Here is a 22,807-nt window from a genome sequence, read left to right on the forward strand (position 1 = left end):
ATTTTTAAGACTGGAACATCTAAATAGTGTCAGGAGGATTTGGTGGCAGATTTTAACTTTCTGGCATTACTAATTTCTTACGTAAGTGTTAAACATTATAAAACTAAATTATCCCAGAAGGCATGCCTCAAAAAACAGACACAGGACAGAAAACCAACACAATGTGATTATGAAAGGATAATTAGGACTATGGCTCAGTTGATGGTTTGAAGGTGAACAGAAGTCCACATTAGATCTTATGAACCTTTCCCCACCCAACTACAAGGTTTATGTATTTGATGATTCCCACTTCTGAGTTATTTGGTATAAATTCATAGTAACTTTATATGATCAAGAACATGCTCAACTAACTGATTACTAGGATGAGAAACTACTTGTTTAAATCTCCACTTATTCTATCTGAACAGCAGGTGTTTAAAAAAAGTTAGCTTCACCATCAGTTCTCATAAAATCCAAGAAAACCCTTATTTTCTTAAATTTAAAAACTTTATGATGGCCGTTTAATACCAAATTAATTTTTACTTTTAAAAGTAGTTCCAGGGGTGCTTGGCTGGCTCAATCGGTAGAGCATGAAACTCTTGGTCTTAGGGTTAAGTTCAAGCCCCACATTGGTTGTAGAGACTACTTAAAAATAAAATTTTAAAGGGGCGCCTGGGTGGCTCAGTCAATTAAGCATGCGACTCTTAATTTCAGCTCAGGTCATGATCCCAGGGTTATGAAATCAAACCCCAAGTCAGGCTCTGCATTGAGCATGGAGCCTGCTTAAGATTCTCTTTCCCTCACTTGTGCTCTAAAATAAAAATAAAATAAAATCTCAAAAAAAAAAAAAAAAAAAAAAGTAGTTCCAAGGAAAAATAGTAACAGCAATTACTGCAAAAAAGGGAAGAAGAAAAAAGGGGGGCACTACTGGGCATTCTCAGACATATCCAAGAAATTAAATGTCCTCAGTAAAACATCAGTAAATAGACATTACTGCACTAACCCAATGGTCCTTTTTCAAGAAAATTAGACATTATCCTAAAATTTTTTAAGAATGTTATTTATAACGTGCCCGGTCACAAAAATATTCAGACCCCTCTACCTCTAAGCAAGCAAGGATGTGGTACTATGATACAATGCTCTTAAATTTTTCTCATAAAGTCGGTTTTTTAGGCAGGCTCAATTCTTCATTACAAGTCAAGGTAAATATAACGTTAAATACAATAAAGCAAGTCTCACATTCATCATTTATATTACCCATACAAGCTGTGACAGATTCCTTCAAGGCAACACTACCTCCCAGGCCCAAGACTACATACCAGACGTTAAGTAGCCGGTCATGCACTGCTCCTGACAGGAAATAAAGGCCTGTGACCCCATCAAATGGCTGGCTCTCACTAGGAGGTCTGACAGTAGTGAAGACGAGTGAGGAAACAGGCGTTGCATGTCCTGTGAAGTGCTAGAGAGAGTTCAGTCTCGTTTAGGAGAGGACACAGAACAGTGACAAAAGTGAAGAGTCCTTATGGACCATAAACAATACAGATGATCCATATATGAAATCAGAAGTCCAGACTAAAGATAACAGCTAAATTTAATTCTAAGCAACTGAGATTATTTGTGCTACATTCCATGTACTTTCAAAAACTCCACCTGAGGGGTGCCTGGGTGGCTCAGTCAGTTAAGGCTCTGACTTCAGCTCAGGTCACGATCTTGTGGTTCATGGGTTCGAGCCCCACGTCAGGCTCTGTGCTGACAGCTCAGAGCCTGGAACTTGCTTCAGATTCTGTGTCTCCCTGTCTCTCTCTCTCTGCCCCTGCCCTGCTCATACTCTCTCTCTCTCTCTCAAAAATAAACATTAAAAAAAATTTTAATAAAAAAAATAATTAAAACTCCATCTGAAAATCACCATGCCCTAACAACTCCCATGGCCCTACCCACAATCTTTATTTTTTCCATCCTGCATTAAAGACCCGCTTAATTCTATCCATGTTTAAGGGGCGCCTGGGTGCTCAGACACAGCCAAGGAATTGTAGGTCTTCATTTTACTCTCAGTGAGTCGAAACCACAATTTTAAGGCATCATCACAGCACCAAATATACACCCCGTAGCACACTCAAAAATATAATACTACATGTCCCCATAGTCAAATACTGCAAATGTAGTAAACACAAGATGCAAGGAAGAAATCAAACCTACTATATCATTATACAGCAGAGTAAAAGATTTTTAATTCAAATTCTACTTATTTGTTCTATTCATTTCTCAAATGCATGTGAAACGGACACATCTAACCTATTAAATATCTACACACCGGATTTGGAAGCTAACTTTCATCTTCTGATTCTACTATTTGATATGCCTGAAAATAACAAATCTGTACTCTTAAAATGACATTCTATGGCTCAGACTTTCTGCCCTTCTCCATACTTACTCTAGACAAATGTTAGGCTTACAACTAATTTGATTCACTCACTCTGTAGATTTCTTTGGTCTCCAAAACCCATAGTTTGATTGTTCGACCAGCTGAAAGCAACATCTTTCCATCTGGGCTAATACACAGGGAACTGACGCTGCTGTTGTCACCTTTCCATTTGCTGTAAAGTGAAGAGAAACAGAAACATCTCCATGAATGGGGAGAAAACTTTATTCAGAGCAAAAAAGTAACAAAAAACAAATAAGGTATTAAAAATATCACTTAAGGTTCCATGCAATTATTCCCTAAAAGCCTGTGTAAGGTGACTAACCTTGAATCTAACACTAAGGTAAAGCCTACCCAAAGATTTTCAAGAGGTACCAGAAAATGGATGAGTAAGAGATTTAAGAATACAAAAATGGGTAGCTGTGTATCCTGTGTATGAGGTGGATTTTGTTAATGCCCAGGAAACTACCTGGCTGGCTGGACCTCCACAAGTCCATCCTATCCCCACCATGGTTCCCACACTATGTGGAAGCCTGGCCTTTAATTTACTTAGCAGCACAAATTACTTCTCAAGCTACAGTCCAAAAAGGTTATTTCTACCTCAAATCAACATAGGTGCACTCCCATCTGACAGAGTAAAATAAGTCAAGTATAGATGATCCCCTTCTAATACCTGAAATATGATTGGCATGAGTCTTTGTACTTTGTTGCACACATTAATATTTTTATAAACAAGGAGCTTGGTTATTCACTTATAAAATCAAGAAATAATAGTAGCAATCCTCTTACCAAAGACATGAATTATAAAGTAAAAGAAAACACACTGCTCTGCCAATCACATTGGAGTATGTCAAACTACTCATTTGGAAAAACAAAAGTAGATTCCTCTCTTCTACTACACACACAAAAAACTTGACTAAAGCTAACAGATTAAAAATAAGTATTAAAAAGTGCACAGGAGAGTGTTTTTATAATCCTGTTTTAGGAAAGGCCTTCCAAAGCAATTACAAACCAGAAATCATAATGGTAAAAATAACCTGATTTAAATAAGTAAAACTTCTGTACCACAAAATAAGTCATAAATTTAAAACCAAAAAGCTAGAAAATATCAAAAATATATACTACAGGAAAAAGATTAATACTCAGAATACATAAACAGCTCTTTATATTCAAGAACTAGATCAGATTAAAAAAAAAACTCAAAAATACACAAAAGATATAAAGAGGCAATTCATAGAAGAAATACAAATTGTCAATAAACATGAAAACACTCACCCTCACTAGTAATCAAGGAAATGCAGCAATAATACAGGACACTTTTTCCTTCACCCTTTTTTCAGTTGCTAACATTTTTGATAATTTCTCAACAATTCCCACAGCTTCAACATTTTATATTCATTATTCAACCCCTATTCACTTAATATACATATAAAAAAAAGACATGATCACCACCCGGACAAGTGTCCCTGAATCTATCTCCTCACCCGGCACTGAAAATGCTAGCAAAGAGCTAACACCACTGCTGAGCTCCCTCCCCAGCCTCCATTAAGAGCTCTGCAACTCAAAGTGTAACCTCCTACACCAGCATCACCTGGGAACTAAGAATGGACTCCCAAACCCGACCTAGACCTCCTAAATCAGTTCTATCTGCGTATGTAACTCACGTGCACATCAGAGCTTGAAAAGCACTAATCAGAAGATTCCTCTCTAGGAAATGTGACCGGTGCCAAGGTAATAACCCACATATACTGACATTCAAAGGCTTCCCCCTCACTCCACAAATGAAGCCCAGCAATTGAGCTGCCACCTACACAAGCCTTCCAATCAGTTTCTTCATGTTTCATTTTCAAATAGCAACAGGCAGCCAAGGATCCCCCGTCATTTCAAGAATGCCTTTAACTAACATAAAAGACAGAGGCTAAAATCAAACAAAAATCAACACATCCTCAAGAGGGAAATGATGTTAGGAACAAAAGAAAAATACTTTAAAATCCCGTAATTATTATCTTCAGAGAGTTAGAAAATATTATATCCATGAAAGAAACATGATGCAACAAAAAGAAACATTAAGAGAACAAAAAACAAATCTCCCAGAAATTAAAAATATGGTTAGAGAAATGTAAAATTTCAACAGAAAATTTGGAAGGTAAAACTGAGGCAATCTCCCTGGTAACAGAAGAAAAAGGCAAAAGGGAAACTAAGAGAGAACAAAGAAACCTAAAGGATCAGTCCAGGAGATGCAATATCTAAGTTACAACAGACTGTACTAGAGAAAGATCAAAAAAACAGAGAAGATGAAATTATCAAATACATGCTACAAGAAAAATGAAGGAGTGCCTGAGTAGCTCAGTTGGTTAAGCATCAACTCTTGATTTTGGCTCAGGTCATGATGATCTCACGGTTCATGACAGAGCCCCACTCCCCTCTCCAGCCCAGGGCTTTGCACTGAGGGCAGGGAGGCTGCTTGAGGTTTCTGTCTCTCTCTCTGCCCCTCCCCTGCTCACACTCACTCTCTCAAAATAAATTAACACTAAAAAAAAGAAAGAAAAATGAAGAGCAATTTTCTTCAAAAATGAAGAAAAAATAACCAACGAACCAATGCTTCAAAATCCTGAAGGAGAATTACTTCCAACCTAAAATTCCATATCTTCAAACTAGAATTAACTGTGAGGGTACAATAAAGGCGCTGGTGGACAAGCAAAATCTCAGTAAATTTACCATCAACACACTTTTCTTATGAAGCCACCAATTCATGTGTTTCACAAAAAAGAGAGTAACCCAACAAAGAGAAAAATGGGATCTAGGAAATAGAGGTTCCATTTGACAAGAGAATTTTCAGGATGATAATGTAAGAAAATCCCAGGATCCTCACTGTTTAGCAGACCTTGAAAGGTGACTGAGAAGTCCTCCAAGAAATATAATATAATTAACTGAATAACTGATGTGCTCCAAAATAACATGCAACTGTGAGGGTGAAAACGAGCTAACGACAAGTATATAGAAAACTAAGCAAATGAACAACAAGGAAATTATAAACCCCAAGAAAAGCAGAGTTTTGTGCCAAAAAATATAAACCTAGTAGAGTACAAGGCTTATCTGTAATAATATTTAAGCAGTCATAATGCAAACAAATAGCCCTTCATCAAAAAATTGTGATGGGGCGCCTGGGTAGCTCAGTCAGTTGAGCGTCCAACTTAGGCTTAGGTCATGATCTAACAGTTCGTGAGTTCAAGCCCCACGTCGGGCTCTGTGCTGACAGTTCAGAGCCTGGAGCCTGCTTGGGATTCTGTGTCTCCCTCTCTCTCTGCCCCTCCCTGGTTCATGCTCTCTCAAAAATAAACTTAAAAAAAAAAAAAAACAAAAAAAACTGTGATGTTGGGAGAATGGAGAGGGTGAGAACTAAATCCTCATCTTCCATAGAAGTCAATATATAGTACCTAAAATGGTACACAATCCACTGACAGCAGCATAGGAATGCCAAGAATGGAGCTGGGAACACAACACTATGAGATAGTAGTGTGCATGAGAGCTCAGGCTCTGACCCAACCATTTCTCAACTGTAAAACAGGAACAGAGCCCACTCACAGTGCTATGGTTAAATACAATACTGTGTAGAATGCACTGAACAGAGCCTTAAACATTAGTCCCTATGTGAAGCACCTAACATTGTGAACTTTCACCCATGCAGCATTTTAAAAATACAGTTGTGTGGCCCCCACCCCAGACCCAGTGGGTGGGAATCTCCACAGGTGTTTCTGACAGTCATCGGTGTGGAAACTGATGCAACAGATAAATGGAGACAAAAACTTACTGAACCTCTAGGGAGATGACCTATTCATCTGCACCTCCCACCCCAAACCCTCATTCAAATTCTAAGCCTCTATTCACCACCCCATCTGCTGGCTCTTGACTTTCATGTATTATTTCAAATTCAACTTGTTTAAAACTCAACATCCATTTCCCTCTTCTGGCTATAATTTCTATGAACTGTGCCACACCACTTGCCTAGTAAGTTCACAAAACTGAAAATGGTTACATTTAACTTCTTTTGTCATTTAATTCCCCTTTTCAGGCTCCCCAAATGTACTTGTTGCTATCTTCTTCATTCTCACTTTCCACTCTTACCATCCTACATTTAAACTACCACAACCACCTAGAATCTGGCTTCTCTGCCTTTGAACCTGCTCCTTTCCATATACTCTACACAGTGCTGGCAGATCACCTTTTCCTAAAGCGTTATCTTGGTGACTTTATTCCCAAGACATGACCTTCAGTGGCTCTCTCCTGCTTACGACATAGAATCCAAACCTCTAAGTAGTTTTAATATAGAAAAGCACTGTACCAGAATTCAAGACAGCAGGATATGAACTCCTTCCCTGCCATTTATTAGTGATAAGACCACAGGCACCATTATCCTTCTTAGGGTCCTTATCTACACAAGTTGAACTAATTCAACACTTACTGAACACTTACTATAAAGCCTATCACAGGATTACGTGCTTGAAACTGAAGAGTTGGTTGAGATTTTTTATCTATGACAGTTAATGCCAGATTCTTAATATACTTTGGCCCACATCCTCTACCAGTCATTATTCCCTAGTACATAAATCTTCCAATCTTTCACTTCCTTTTTCCCCAGACTTTGGTCTTGCCATTTCCCCACATTCCTTCCCCCATCCTCTTCTATCCAAATAATACCTCTCCCAGAACGCCCAACTGAAATCCCTTCTCTTCCACCAGGCCTTGCCAACACTATCCACCTCATTTGACCAGTAATTACTTGCTACCTTATGTTTTCTCTTGTGCAGTTATTTGACTCTTGCATCATTCATTTAATGTTTATGTACTAAAATCTTGCATGCCTGATTTGATTTAAAGTTCCTTGAAAAGTCTATACCCTCATTAGTATCTACATTCCCTGTGTCCAATATCAGACTTTACCTACAGCCAAGAATAGTCTTGATTTATCAAACTCTAATGAATTTCCAACAGTAACCAAGTTACCCAATACCATAGAACCATCAATGTTACTCACCACTTTACTTTGCATGTCTGTGTATTCCATTCCACAATGTGTTTATCATCTGAACAACTATATAAACAGCCATTGTCTTGATGCCACTGTATGCAATTGACCTTGTTGTCATGTCCACCACTCTAAAGGTCAAAAAAAAAAAATTAAAAGAAGAAACTCGTCTTATAGAACATAATTACACCCTGGAATCATTACAAAGAGTTAACAAAAAAGACAGGCGTTAACCTAACCAAAAACACCCTACCCTGCATCTATCCATTTCCAACATCAAAAATGAGATAAATCAGCTATAAATGCATCAAATGTTAATTTTCCCTTCTCTGCTTCCCTTCTATGTTTTTACACACTTCCACATCATAAGTCAAAGAATGCTAGTCCTAAATGCCACTTGCTTTTCACAAGAATGCCAGCACTAAGGCAAGATAAAATACTTCATGTACAGTGGCAGAAAGTTTGTGACACTTGAGTGAACTAGTAAAGTCAAATCTTGGAGTTTAAAGTCAGTACTTCAGGTAAAAACCACATCTAATCAAAACTATCCTTGAAAATCCCTTTTTTAAAAACTATCAAAACCATCTCAATAAAGAAATCACTGTTTCTTCAAGTAAACACAAAATATCTCCTTGTGTTAAGGAAAATACGATATAAACAAGACTTTAACATACTCAGCATAGCAAGATGCTCATTCACTTAGAGGCACACAGGAATGGAGACATCAACTGGGGAAGAGCAAGTTCAACTCTCCCACCCACCTCACACACATTCTGGGACAAACTTATTCGGCAGAATAAGCTGCGAAATCATCTACACTGTAAGCAATTGTGACTTTCACTCTACTCGAATTCACATCAATTAAACGAATACATGAATCAACATCACGTACATATGTAAGCTAAGGATAAAACTCAAAATCACTACTTCTATTACATAGATTCTTCCTACCTCAAAAGAAAAATAGTTTTAAATGTTAAGTTCAAAGGCATCTGGGTGGCCTAGTCGGTTAAGTGGCTGACTCTTGATTTTGGCTCAGGTCATGATCTCAGTTTGTGGGATCGAGCCCCACGTCAGGCTCCACAGGCTCTACGCTGACAGCACAGACAGAGCCTGCTTGGGATTCTCTCCTTCTCTTTCTGCCCTTCCCCTGCTCATGCACACAAACCTTCTCTCTCAAAATAAATAAACTTTAAATAAATAAATGTTAAGTTCAGATACTTCCCTTCGCTAATATGAGCTATCCACTCAAAGAACTAAATCCTGTATCATAGGATCCTATATCATAGACACATACACAAAGAACTGAATAAAAAAACATGCACAGATAAATTCCACTGAAAGAATTTAGTAAGAAAATAAAATTTTCAGGGACACCTGGGTGGTGCACTCAGTTAAGTGTCTGACTCTTGATCTCGTCTCAGATCATAATATCACATTTCATGAGTTCAAGCCCCACTTTGGGCTCTGTGCTGATGAACGGAGCCTGCTTGGGATTGTCTCTCCTTCTCTCTGCCTATCCCCCGCTTGTTCTCTCTCTCCCTCAAAATAAATAAACATCAAAAAAAATTTTTTAAAGAAAATAAAATTTTCAAAAGTAGTAATCCAAGAGATATAAAGCAAAACAAAGTAACATTTTCAGTCTGTCCATCTAGCAATTTGCTTATTAGCATTGTAATACCCATAGTGGTAGGGTTGCAGAAAAAAATACCACTATCATACATTGATAGGAGCTAGTATGCCCTTTTGAAAAACAATCTAGCAACTGTACATTTGTTCATTCACTTACATATTCAATAAACATTTACACAATACCAATTATATGCCAGGCACTCCACTAGGCCAATACAATATACTATTACATCTAAATCCCAATAAAAGCATGCAAGATAGGTTATAGAATACCCATTTAAGAAATGAGAAGACAAACTACTTATCCATGACCACATAACTAGAAGGATTCAACCTCAGGACAGACTAGGTCCAAAGCCTGATCCCTTTCTATTTCACCATATCATCCCAACACTCTTTACTCTGACCTCCTTGGTTACTATTTAATAAACTCATTCCCTATTAAAGATTTATGTATAGAGACTCCTGGGTGACTCGGTCAGTTTAACTTCTGACTCTTGATTTTGGCTCAGGTCATGATCTCACGGTTCACGGGATCGAGCCCTGCCATCAGGCTCTGCACTGACAGCATGGAGCCTGCCTGGGATTCTCTGTCTCCCTCTCTCTCTGCCCCTCCCTCCACTACACACGCATACACTCTCTCTCTGAAAAATAAAGTTTAAAAAAAAGATTTATGTATAATCCCATGAAATACCAAAATGATCTAAAAAGGAGTTCTAGGCTCCATCAGCATTATGTCCACAACCACAGTAACTGAGTAAAGCAACTATCACACTGCACAGATGGCTAGGTACCTGCTCATCACAAGACTGATAAAATCAAAGGATGGGCTCCCAACTACAGTGGGGTAAAAGCCTACACGAAGATCACACTTGACTTGGAGAGGAGGGAGGAAATAAGGGAGATTCCCTTCTTACTAATTATACCTCTAAATAATTTGTTTTACAGTTGTGTTTTTATAATCTTTAATATGAAAATAAGTAACATACTTTTAAATGCAGACTTAAAATCAGACAAAACGTTTTATCTATCAAATCAGCTAGGTTTCTGTTAATGTTATTGCTGGGTTTTTTTTAATGTTTTAATTATTTATTTTGAGAGAGACAGACAGCACAAGTTGGGGAGGGGTAGAGAGTGTGAGAGAGGATCTCAAGCAGGCTCCATGCTGCCAGTGCAGAGCCCAGATGTGGGGTCTAAACTCATGAAACCATGAGATCATAACCTAAGCTGAAACCACAAGTGAGACACTTAACTGAGCCGCCCCAGGTGGCCCATTGTTATTGCTGTTTTAATGGGAATATTCAATGGTGGAAATAATGCTACTGGAATACAGGTACAGTCTTTTCATTGCTGACATAAGTAAAATTAGAAGAATGCTTCCAGAAAAGTATTTGTATACTATGCCTAAAATGCCTTAACATTAAAACACTCTGACTCATTACTTACAGGTAATTTTGGGAATGGAATCCATGTAAACAGATAAAAAAATGTGTAACAACAAAAAATTAGAAGCCACCTTAACAGTAATAGCTAAAGTGCCAAGGGACTATCCAATTTAGTGGGATTTTAGGCAGTCACTGAAAATGTTTATAACTAGTTCTTGAAAAATACGAAAATGTTGTAATTGATTTAAAATTTTTTAATGTTCATTAATTTTTTTGAGAGAAGAGAGGACAAGCAGGGGAGGGGCAGAGAGAGAGGGAGACACAGAATCTAAAGCAGGCTCCAGGCTCTGAGCTGTCAGTGAAGAGCCCAATGCAGGGCTGGAACTCAGGAACTGTGAGACCATTAACCTGAGCTGAAGTCAGACACTTAACCGACTAAGCCCTGCTCATGTTGTAATTTAATGGAAAATATCAGGATACGAAATAAGAACTGTATTTCTTAAACATGTACATAAAGAAATGCACAATCTATTAAATCTCTCTCAGTGGTAGATATAAGAGTAATTTTTTTTTCTCTTTTCGACGTAATGTAGTTCCAAATTATCTATGGAGCATGTTACTTAAAAGAGAAAACAGGAGGGGCGCCTGAGTAGCTCAGTTGGTTAAGCATCTGACTTCGGCTCAGGTCATGATCTCACAGTTTGTGGGTTTGAGCCCCACGTCAGGCTCTGTGCTGACAGCTCAAAGCCTGGAGCCTGCCTCAGATTTTGTGTCTCCCTCTCTCTCTGATCGCGTTGTCTCTCTCTCTCTCTCTCAAAAATAAATAAACATTTAAAAAAATTTTAAAAAGAGAAAACAGGAGGGTGCCTGGGTGGCTCAGTCTGTTAAGCGTCCAACTCTTGATTTCAGCTCAGGTCATGATCATTCATGGTCATGAGTTCAAGCCCCTCGTTGGGCTCCATGCTGAGCATGGAGCCTGGTTAAGAGATTCTCATTCGCTTTCTCTCTCTCTCTCTTAAAAAAAAAAAAAAACTAAAATAAAATAAAATAAAAGAGAAAACAGGGGTGTCTGGGTGGCTAAGTCCGTTAAGCATCTGAAGCTCAAGTCAGGTTCTGGACTAACAGCAGGGAGCCTGCTTGGGATTCTCTCTCCCTCGGTCTCTGCCCCTCCCCCACATGCACACACACTCTCATACTCTCTCAAAATAATTAAACTTTAGAAAAAAAAACTTAGATTAAAAAAAGAAAAAACACTGCTTGATTCACATATACAGAAAGCATTCCTAAAGAAAAAGTTCAGCAAACACCAAAAACATAATGTAGTAGATAATGTCTGAAACAAATCATTCTAAGTTAAATCACTGTCCTATAGTATATATTTGCTCTGTGATACTGGGGCTAGGACTCCAAACCACATTCTTGCTTTGCCAGCTGCATGGCCAGTAGGCTCCACCAATAAGGGGTGCTAGAGGGAGACAAGGCTGGAGGAAGAACAAGGGACCTGTTCCTTCCTGTCTTCTAGTGTATATCAGCCCAGACTATCTTTACCCCAACAGGGCAACGCTTCTGGCAGCAGCTGAACCCAATATGCAATTTTTCCAACCCCTGGAATAGTCTCCTCCCCTCCTTTCAGAGACACTAGCAGTCAGCTAGAGCTCTGTCTTCAGAGGTCTGGACCTCAAGTCCATGGGGCCACTCCTCCTCAAGAGACAGCAGCATAGAAAGCAATACCTGTTCCTTAAAGGTCTGAGTTGCAGCAATAATCCCACTGCCTCCTTTGTTCTCTGGCCCTGGAAGTGGTGAGCTCTTTCCTGCAGTCACTGTTTGTGATACCTTGAACTTATTACCTCTATTTTAAACCTCATCAAAAGTTCTTCGTATTCTGACATATAATGAAGATTACGTTACCTGTCACAGCTACTAGCAAATATCACTATACACAATTTTAAATGTGGGAGCAGAAATATGTGCCTATAGTACAGATCCTATAGCATTATCCTGAACTGTTGTTTTTAATAAATCTCTAATAGTTTCCCCACCACCTTTTATATACAATATATGTCTGTGCACATACAAATATCTATACTTACTATCAATTTACTGTGTAATTCTCCTTTTACTGTACTGTATAATAAAATACTACCAACTGCTGTACCAAGAGCCAACAAGTCAATCTGGTTACTCGGTCCTATAGCTTCTGATTTCCTTTTTTTCCTCTGGGGACTTTCCTGGGGGGGAGGGGGGGAGAAAAAAAGAAAAAACAATTATGTATTTCAATACAAGACATCATTAATGCATAAATGCAAATGCCCACTAGACAACAAATGAAATGACTGCTACCAAAAGACACTTTAAAGACAGGGGTGGGGGAATTCACTCTCAAATGCTTTCTTTCTATTTAGGAAAAAAAAAAAAAAAAAAACTACTCCAATGAAAAGAAGAGCTTGTAAGTCTCAGTCCCTGCCTCCTACCTCTCTGGAAGGGAGGGAGCAAAGACAACATGGTATGCTCTTGGTATTCTCTTAAAAGATCCATGCAGCCTCACTGCTGCTTCCACTTCTCAGAAATGAACCACTCCTGATAGGTCCAAGGGAAGCCTCCACTCCCAAGCAGAGATTATAGACCCAAGCAACCAACACTTTCCCTTTTCCTCTCATCTTTCCTTTGAGTTCTACCTTCATTCCCAGGAGGGGACTCTAGTGTTTTTATAAACACACATTTATTTCGGTTTCAGTCAAAAAAAAAAAATCATTGTAACTAATAGCTCACACTAGAAGTTGCCCTAGTGTGTGAGAATTAGGGTTAGTCAGAAAAGTGCCATGCAGTCTTGGTGATCCTAATGACTTAAGAGGCACAAGTTTCAATCTAATGTCTAATGCCACAAGACTTCTTTGATTTACTTCAAAAATAATACTAACGGCTCCCATATGCCAAAAACAATGATCACGTCACATCAAAGTATATTTATAATGCTGAAAATTTACCATTTCAGAACTTCTCTTCCATATGTTTTTTTAAATTAAAGCTTGCCAGCCTGTACTTTAGCATAAAGTGCTGAGAAAGCCATTCTTTTAATATAAAACATTGTTTTAATATAAACCACTAACCCTGGAAAAAGAACATATTCTCAATAGTGCAAGATCTTTGCTCTAGAGCAAAAACAACAGAAAATTTGCCCCAAAAGCCACCAACATAAACTATGATGTTACAAATACATAAAAAATATCAAGGAGGAGATTTATACAGCATTTTCCATTTTTTTGAGTTTTCTTATGGGGCTGTTACATTTGAAGAATTTTATTCATTTGAACACTTAGGTCACAAAAAGTAAAAAGATTTAACAAAAAATAAATTTTTATATATAGAAAAAAATACACATTTTGCAAGTCCTGAGGAAATGTATCTACGTTAATAAACCCCAAAGAGAAGTTACAATTAAAAGCCAAACTATTAAAAGTCTGATGGTCTTATCAGTAATTTAATTTGCTTAAAACATTGAAACCTTAGCACAAGCAATGTCCGATGTCCCACCTTCAGTTAAACAAATGTCTAAAGCCAAGTCTGAATGATCCCACAAGGCAGATGTGGTTTCTGCACAAGGTTATAAACACAAATACCTATTTCAGGCAAGGGCAGTGGGGGAAAGTATACCAACCTCCTACTACACTTCATCAGAAAACTCTTCTCTGAAAGATTCTAGAACTTATTTCTCCAACTCTTGGTTTTCCCAAATCAAATCAAAATTATCCACACTGAGGTTTCTAATGTGTGAAACATATGCTGGTCCAAATATGTATATGTGTTTTTGGAAATACGAATTTGCACTAAAAAGCACAAAGAAATTTTAGAAATTAAACATTAACATATTCAAAGCCCTAATTTCCCCATCAACAAAATCTGTATTTTGGGGAGAAGCAAGCAGAGACAAGTGGAGGAGCATCCACAGAGCCTATGCCCAATTTTGAGGATTACTGGTCTAAACCTAAATAATAACACAAGTAACACATCTCAAAGAACTACTGACTCATGCATATTTTCTCTGAGTTGGACGATCTTTTTAAAAATCACTTCCAAGTTAGCAGGATGAGCATGTCTGAACAAGTCAACCAGATAAGCTTATGTAAGCAATGTGCATTTTAGTGAAATCTACTATTTTAAATACTACCCCATTACCAAATATTTCTGAAACCAAGAATTTAAAGCTAATATTTATAGATTATGATAGACCTTTGTCAGCATTTTCTTTCTGAACCTGTTGCTCCTGTGATCAAAAACTTCAATGATTCCCCAGAGAACAGTAAATCAATATAAACAACTTGTATTCAAAAGCATCTGCAATTTGCCTCCAACCCACCTTTTCCAACCTTATTTCTAATTCCATCTTTACATTACACCAATCACTAACACTTTCCCATTTTGCTTCTGCTTTTCCCTGAACCTGGAGGGGTCTTTTCCTGCTCACCTCAATTTTTACCTGGTTAAAAATCTATCCATGCTTCAAGGTCCACCTCAACTCTCATCTCTCCACAAAAATCTCTTCTTTCCCTTAAGGCACACATCATACTGTGCTCTGCATTACAGACACCGTACATCTGAATTGTCCATTTCTTCCCTGATGTCTCAGTCATACTCAGTTTTACTTCCTCTAAAGTGCCTAACACAATGTCATGTGCACACTCATTATTTACATATAATTATATAAAGTAATGAAAAGAGTAGGCTACTTTAATTCATATTTGTGATTGGAAAATTGGGAGTTCCTGGGGGTACCAGGAGTGAAGCCCAAAAAAATGTGATTTCTTACAGAGTCTTTTTCAATGTTGAAAGTCTGACTGAGCTAAACAATAAAGAGCAGCACCAATCTGAAAAAGTTTATCGGGGAGCCTGGGTGGCGCAGTCGGTTAAGCTTCCGACTTCAGCCAGGTCACGATCTCGCGGTCCGTGAGTTCGAGCCCCGCGTCAGGCTCTGGGCTGATGGCTCGGAGCCTGGAGCCTGTTTCCGATTCTGTGTCTCCCTCTCTCTCTGCCCCTCCCCCGTTCATGCTCTGTCTCTCTCTGTCCCAAAAATAAATAAAAACGTTGAAAAAAAAAAATTAAAAAAAAAAAAAAAGTTTATCAGCATTTGATCCAAAAGGCAATCAAAAGGCTGGGTGAGAGTGTCACCAACATATGCGCAGGATTTACAAAATCAAGACAGGGCAGATGTGAAAAACAGAGGAAAAAAGCACATCCATTGATGAGAAGTCTGAATTTGACCAATTAAGCAATGACTTTTTAGACTGAGATCCCAGAGTAAGAAGAGTTTACATGGACAGCCAGTACACACACTCATAAAAATACATACATATAAGCGAAACAAGTTCCATAAAAACCATATCCTTTCCCAAGCAAAACACACTCTGATGGTCTATTTCATTTAACACTATCACAACCCACTAATCTGTCTCACAATCCACTAATGGATCAAAACTACTTTTGAAAAATTCTGACCTCCAGACACCAAAAATTATGCCGAAGTTTCAAGTTTCATTCTGCAATTAGTCTCCTACGCCTTTTCTTGGCCTATCTTATCATCATTTCTCTGGCAAATGTTTAGGTTTCATAGATAACAGTGAACAAAATGTGTGCATTTTACATATAATTACATACAGTCTTTATATCAAAAACACTTAAATTCTAATACACAGGAACTTCTATTCCTGTCAACAGGATCTAATCTGCAAACTTTACCTTGTTTTCAAGTTCAAATACTGGAAAGACCCTAAGATAGAGCATCATGCAGGAACACAACCAGACTGTACTACATCTCCAAGGGATGAGAATGGGAATACTCAGCTCAGATTCTTGCTAAAAACATTCTTAATGCTACTGTGCTTGCCCTGTCTCACGGCTGAAATCCATGTGTTTCGTTCAACAAGTACTAAGCTGCGTGAGACCATTTTAACTGCAGTGACAGCAAAGGAGCATAAACACATTTCCTGTGGTAGCTAACAGTCGACAAGGTCTGTTTCTTCAGAGCTGTACATCAGCTAGGGAAGGAAAAGTAGATAAGTTTGAGAGATTTAAGGGGGCAATGAAATACCAGGGTCAGTTACTAGGTGGCTCAGCCACTTCCTCCGTGGCTTTGGCATAACATCTCCGCCTCAGTTTACACACATACACCTGAGGAGCTGTAAAAACAGCCATCTGTCGATAGTCCATCAGTCTGTCTTCTTGCACTTTGCTTATCCTCATTAGAGGTCCTCTTCCCCCAGGCCCCATCAACCAAATGAAATGCTCAGCTATATTAACATGTACAAAAACCTTCCAAACACTACTGTGGCATGTGAAGTATTAGAATCATTCTGTGACCAAGAACAAGAAACAGCAATCCGATTTTTCTAAACATTTACGAAGTACTGCTTTAATTCTTGTTACCCAAGCAACCCAGCACCAACTCATTTTTCTCCACTCAGTAGTAATGCCACCAAACTTTGTCTTTGGGTGGCAAATTGCCAATCACTGAACCAGATACAAGATACCATTACAAAATGATTTACAGAGGAATGTTAGCAGTAAATAGTAAAATGAGCCCATAGAGAATGCTAACTGAAGCATTCAATAACAATTAACATTTACTGAGCACTTACTACAGCAGTCATATAATTCTCTGAAGACTCTGAAAGGTGTGTGGCATAATCTCCACTTCAGGTTTGAGTGCCAAAAACGTTAACATGCTGGGAACACTGGCTTCAGGATAACATCCATTTCAAGCCTCATACTCTAATCCTCAAAGATGGGAAATGGAAGGGTTTAAGATGAGAACATCTTAAAACTTAAGTGACAAAGATCATAACCCAGGGGCCTGGGAGCAGAGACTGAAGCAGCTGCTATAAATCACTAATCATTTTCTAGCTTTAAAAAATTATGTGACTTTATTTTACCCCAAAGTATGTGTGCGCATTCAAGAAAACTGCTTCTCCCCTCTCATCTTCAAGTAAAATTGATGTTCTAGAAGGATACATCTCCAATATGACAAAGACTGGATGTCTCTACACTCCTCCAAGTTCTCAATTCTGTGACTCAAGATCTAGGGTTACCGCGTGAGAAAAGTGGACAAGGAGTCAGAGTACCTCAACTCTAGTGGCCACAATCTCTTCTTTGGTTATTAAAGCTTCAGTGAAGTCACTTGAATTTTCTTAGTTCTGATTCTGTTCTTAAAAATCTTATTTCAAAACATTTCACAAAGTTATGTGGCTAAAACAAGAGCATACAGATAAAAGGATACTGAAGCCTACAAAAACTTTTCAGTAGCCAAACTCTCATTTTTCAATTAAGCCTTCCAAACTAGTGACTTGCTCAACATGACAAAGGCCAAATTTGAGTTGAGTCCTGGGTATGAAACCAAATTCAGATATTTTTCTATATCAGACTGGTATACATAACCTAAAACTATGACTTTCAACAGGAAATTTGTAACTAGGCCAAAGTTTTATTCCTGAGGCACAGAATGTGACTTAAGTCAACAGAAAATCAAAGGGGGGCGAGGCAAAGAGGGATGGGGGCAGGCAACAAACTTCTGCCAACCTAATATTAACTATTTGTTGTAGATAATGGAGAACTAAGCCCTAAATACCTGAGTTCTACTTCTGTTTTTGGTTTTTTGCAAGTTGCTTAATTTTCAAGAGCATCAGTTTCTTCTTCACAAGACAAAAAGTTAATCTTTCCCTGCCAGGACTAACCATACAAACATGAGATATCAATAATGACCAGTGGTTGTAGCACTTACATTATTCTAAATACTTATGTGTTATTAAACATGTTCACCTTCACAACCATTCTATGAGGTGGGTATTATCACCCCTGTTTTACCAATGATGAATCAGAGGTATAAAAACTACTGAATTACTATGAAGCCAAACCTAGATTAAATGTAAGCAGTAGAGCTTGGATCCATGCATCCAATCATTGTTCCAGATTTTCCCTCAGCATCAATATTGTCATCTGTTTATAGGACTGTTAAGATAGAAACATAGAAAATAATTTTGAAAAGGAAAATTATGCAGATTGCTCTAACTTTAACAATGACGCCTATGATTTTTTTAAGAGTCTGAGTTCACCTTAAGAGCCCCAAAAAGGTTTCTTTTAATAATCAACTAAAGTCACTTCATCTAGAAACTATAAAAAGCTATCTTAAGATCTGAAAAATACCTAAATATACTCATCCAAAGCATAGTTAGATGTACCCCTACTTTCAACCTAAAAATTTAGCAGAAAGCTCCCCACGGTAGTCAGATGGAGTTAAAACTCTGTCTTAAATACTAGCTTTTGAAGTTTTACCCATAGTGTCAGCTAAACACGATACCTGAGGCTTCCAAATCACGTTAGAATGATTCCGTTTGACTACTCTATACCTGTAGTACCCACGTGCATGTGAGTTAGAGCAGACGTAGTCTAGTGACTAAACAGTGAGTGGCATCTTACCTGAGATGGGGCCCTAACAGTGAAAAGCCTTCCCTAACTCGGCAGTGTCCCATCTAAAAAAACTTCACCTGGATTGACATTCATTAAATTAAACCGGCCACTTCACTTTACCTCCACATCCTATAGCAGACTTCAGACTTGGTTTAAAAAGGGTGTATAAAGGGGAAATTGAGATGTTAAAAAATAAAAAAGCATATAGTTTCAAAATACTGAGAATGGAAACAAACCTGGGAAAGTCAAGAGTTTCAAGAGTGAGAGTCCCACACACTGGACGTGGAAGAGAACACGTGGTGAGCTGCACCCAAGGGTTGGGGCGGGGGGGGGGGGGAAGGGGGGGTGTCCGGAAGCAAGGAAACAGACTCACTCATTCCAATCGCCTAAGGCAAAGCCGATGAACTAGAGGAATCGGAAAAGAACAGTACAGTCCCAAGGAGGGACTCTGTCAAAAGCCAAGACACTGAAGAGCACATGTTGATGCGAGAGGCTTGGCAGAAGCAAGCCGCCCTGGGGGACCGGGGGCCTATGCGAACATGGCGGCCCCGACGACAGCGGGGCGCGGGGCACAGACCGCATGGAGTCAGTCGGTGGGACTCCAGTCAACGGCCCATCGGATCCAGCCGCGCCCTCTTTCGCTACCCTGCGGACAGGCCGCACACGGGACTGGAGAAGTGGATGGAGTCCGCGCCGCCGCCGCCACGCTCTGTGCCTCCTCGCCCCGGGCCTCGCAGGGCCGCGCGAGCTGCCGGGCCACGCGCCGTGGGGCCGAGGGTGCACTGAGGCCGAGCCCGGGCGGACGCCCGCCCCCCGCCGTCCCGCCTGCTTTACCTTGGCCTGCAGCCGCGCTGGCGCCCAGGCCAGGCAGGTGCAGGTACCGCTGAGGTGCGCGGAAGGCACGTACTCTTGGTGCAGCCTATTGTTGGCTGTCTCCCACACTCGCAACTGACCGTCGGCAGACGCCAAAGCGAAGTAGGCCTGGTTCAGCGGGGAGAAGGCGCAAGGAACCCCTGCCGGGGACAGGGGGTCTGCAACACCACGGCCGCCCGCCGCCATTGCTGCCCTGGCTCCGCGGCAGCCACGTGTTCGTCTGTGCGCATGCGCACCGGCGCGGGGCGGGGCCTGGAGGGAGGAAGTCGGGAGGAGGGAGCGTAGACAGCCGAGGGAGCGGCTCCTCGCGTCTTGAGCAAGCGTTGGGCGGACCCAGCCTGTGGACGGTGGCCCAGAGGGCCCAAGGCTAACTTATACTGCGGGGGAGGGGACTGTGGAGGGACGTGACCGCAGACTGGAGAGCGGGACATTTCTTTTCAAAAAAAAAAGAAAGAAAGAAAAAGGTTTGGGTTTGTTGTTTTTTTTAAATTATAACATGATTGAACTCAATGTTTAGAAGAAATAATCACATAACTCCATGATTGTGACACTTGTTTTCATTTTTTCTTATCCACTTCCACGCTATAATCATGTGCACACATAACACACGTAATTTATTCAGACATCATAGTGTAAAAGTAATGGTAGGAGCTGCTTATTTCGTCAGGATTAATCCCATGTTACTACATCAAATAGACAATTTGTAATGACTCCAGAATGTTTCAACAAATCAATGCATTCTAATTCAAGAAATGCCAGATATTATTCAGCCCACACAGCTTATTGCCTAGCGGTAAAGACAAAAAACACCACCTTCAGGGATATAGGGAGACTCTGAAGCTTTACAAACAGGGAGTGCCAAGGTAACATTTGCGTTTTAGATTATTTGGAATAACAAACAGATCTACATTTCTTAAAAGGCCTCCTGGCCTCTGGATGGAGATGTTAGAGGGGCAAGAATGAAAGCAGACACACAATACAGAAGGACACTGGTGGGCTGGACTCAGATGAAAGCAGTAAAGGTGGGGAGAATGACCAAATTCCACATGTAATCTGAAATTAGAGCCAACCAGGTTTGCTAAATGATTGCAAAGGGTAAGAAAAAGACAGGTGAAAGATGATTCTAAGGCCTGAACAAACTACTAAATGGTGATTCCATCAGCTGGATTGGGGAAACGGGTTTGGTTGGAGTGGAAATCAAGAGTTCTGTTTTGGACAGTTAAGTATGATATGCCTATTGTACCTCCAAATAGAGTTGTTCAGGAGGAGCTGGCTATAAGAGAAGATCACAGAGATAGAAGTTTGGATGCATTAGCATACAAATGCTTTTTGAAACTGTGGGACTAGTCAGAGCATTTTGGGTATAAGTGCAGATAGAAAAGAAAACTTAGCCCCAAAATGTGCCAACCTTCAGAGGTCAGGAAGAGGAGGAAGATCCAGCAAAGAAGATGAAGAATGGGTAACAGGTAGGATGAAAGCCCAAGAGAATGAAATGCCCTGGAAGTGTGAAATGCCCTGGAAACCAAATCTTTATAAGGATTTAGGAAGCAAAACTGATCAAAAACATGTCAAAGATTGTAAGATGAAGACTGAAAACGAACCAGGATTTGGCAAGATCAAGGGTGTTGGTGACTTTTCAAAAACAGTTGAGGGGTGCCTGGCCCAGAAGGTAGAGCATGCAACTCTTGATCTCAGGGTTATGAGTGCAAGCCCCACGTTGGGTGTGAAAACTACTTTAAAATAAAATCTTTAAAAAAAAAAAAAATCCAATAGGGGCGCCTGGGTAGCTCAGTCGGTTAAGCATCAGACTTGGGGGCTAGGGTCATGATCTCACGGTTCGTGAGTTAGAGCCCCACTTTAAGTGAGTTTGAGCCCTGCATCTGGTGAGCACAAGTCCCACTTGGGTGAGCCCCGCTTCTCTCTCTCTCCCTCTCAGCCCCTTGTGGAATTCTCTCTCTCCCCGTCTCTCTGCCCCTCTCTCACTTGCGCCCTCCCTCCCTCTCTCTCTCTCTCAAAAACAAAACAAAAGCGGGGCGCCTGGGTGGCGCAGTCGGTTAAGCGTCCGACTTCAGCCAGGTCACGATCTCGCGGTCCGGGAGTTCGAGCCCCGCGTCAGGCTCTGGGCTGATGGCTCAGAGCCTGGAGCCTGTTTCCGATTCTGTGTCTCCCTCTCTCTCTGCCCCTCCCCCGTTAATGCTCTGTCTCTCTCTGTCCCAAAAATAAATAAACGTTGAAAAAAAAAAACAAAACAAAACAAAAGCATTTGGGGTGGGAGACTTAGTGTAGAGGGTGAGAAAGAAAAAAGGAGGTGAGAAAGTGCAGAAAAGGGATTTTCAGAAACGTTTTCAAGGACTTTGTTGTAAAGGAGCATATATGAATCTGTATGAAGAAAAGTCTGAGCTAGAGTTATAGATTAGTTAGTCACAAATATACAAGTAAAAATAAAAGCTTGTTGTGCACTCACCATATGTCAGGTACTATGCTAAGTATTTTGTGTGCATTAATCCATTCAGTCCTCACAACAACCCTAGGAAGTAGAAACTATGAATATCTCCATTTTTCAGGTAACAAAACTGAGGTATAGAGCTGAGCAGTAAAGGAGGAGTTGGATTTCTAACTAAGCCATCTTTGAGTATAAACAATTTGACCCAATGAGACTATATAAAACTCAGGTCGATGACCCTTCAATACCCAAAATATCATTCATTGACCTCCTCCTTTTCAATGATCTTGGCCTCTACCTTACTTACTCTCATGGTCACGTCTCAGACCTTATCATTACAATAGCTGCAACCCCTTCCTAATCTCAATTTTCCCACACCACTCTCTAACCATTAACTCCTATCTTTCCGGAAGGCTTGCTCCCTCCAGCTCCTTAATGGCTGCTCCTTCCTCTTAATTTATATTTTTATATATTTTTAATTTTTTTTTAATTTTTTTTAACGTTTATTTATTTTTGGGACAGAGAGAGACAGAGCATGAACGGGGGAGGGGCAGAGAGAGAGGGAGACACAGAATCGGAAACAGGCTCCAGGCTCC

The 22,807-nt window shown here is 39.9% G+C and overlaps 1 protein-coding gene and 1 non-coding gene across 2 annotated transcripts in view; both read right to left on the reverse strand.

Moving 5' to 3' along the window:
* The window catches only part of WDR43 (WD repeat domain 43), a 46,847-nt gene extending 26,877 nt beyond the window's left edge, over positions 1-19,970 (reverse strand). Inside the window, exons 1-5 of the mRNA XM_047068677.1 lie at positions 19,730-19,970; positions 12,532-12,669; positions 7,434-7,555; positions 2,453-2,573; positions 1,299-1,438 (exon numbers count right to left, since the gene is read on the reverse strand). Coding sequence (XP_046924633.1) covers positions 1,299-1,438; positions 2,453-2,573; positions 7,434-7,555; positions 12,532-12,669; positions 19,730-19,954 — 746 coding nt within the window. The 5' untranslated portion in view covers positions 19,955-19,970. The remainder of the gene's footprint in view (positions 1-1,298; positions 1,439-2,452; positions 2,574-7,433; positions 7,556-12,531; positions 12,670-19,729) is intronic.
* On the reverse strand, positions 1,985-2,069 carry LOC124504475 (small nucleolar RNA SNORD53/SNORD92). The gene has a single exon (XR_006960448.1). It is a non-coding gene; the product is annotated as a small nucleolar RNA SNORD53/SNORD92 (small nucleolar RNA).
* Positions 19,971-22,807: the final 2,837 nt, after the last annotated feature.

The sequence above is a fragment of the Lynx rufus genome, unplaced genomic scaffold (genome assembly GCF_022079265.1).
Source record: "Lynx rufus isolate CCGP_SWC_20201006 ecotype Redwood Valley unplaced genomic scaffold, mLynRuf1.p SCAF_8, whole genome shotgun sequence".
Classification (NCBI taxonomy): Eukaryota; Metazoa; Chordata; class Mammalia; order Carnivora; family Felidae; genus Lynx; species Lynx rufus.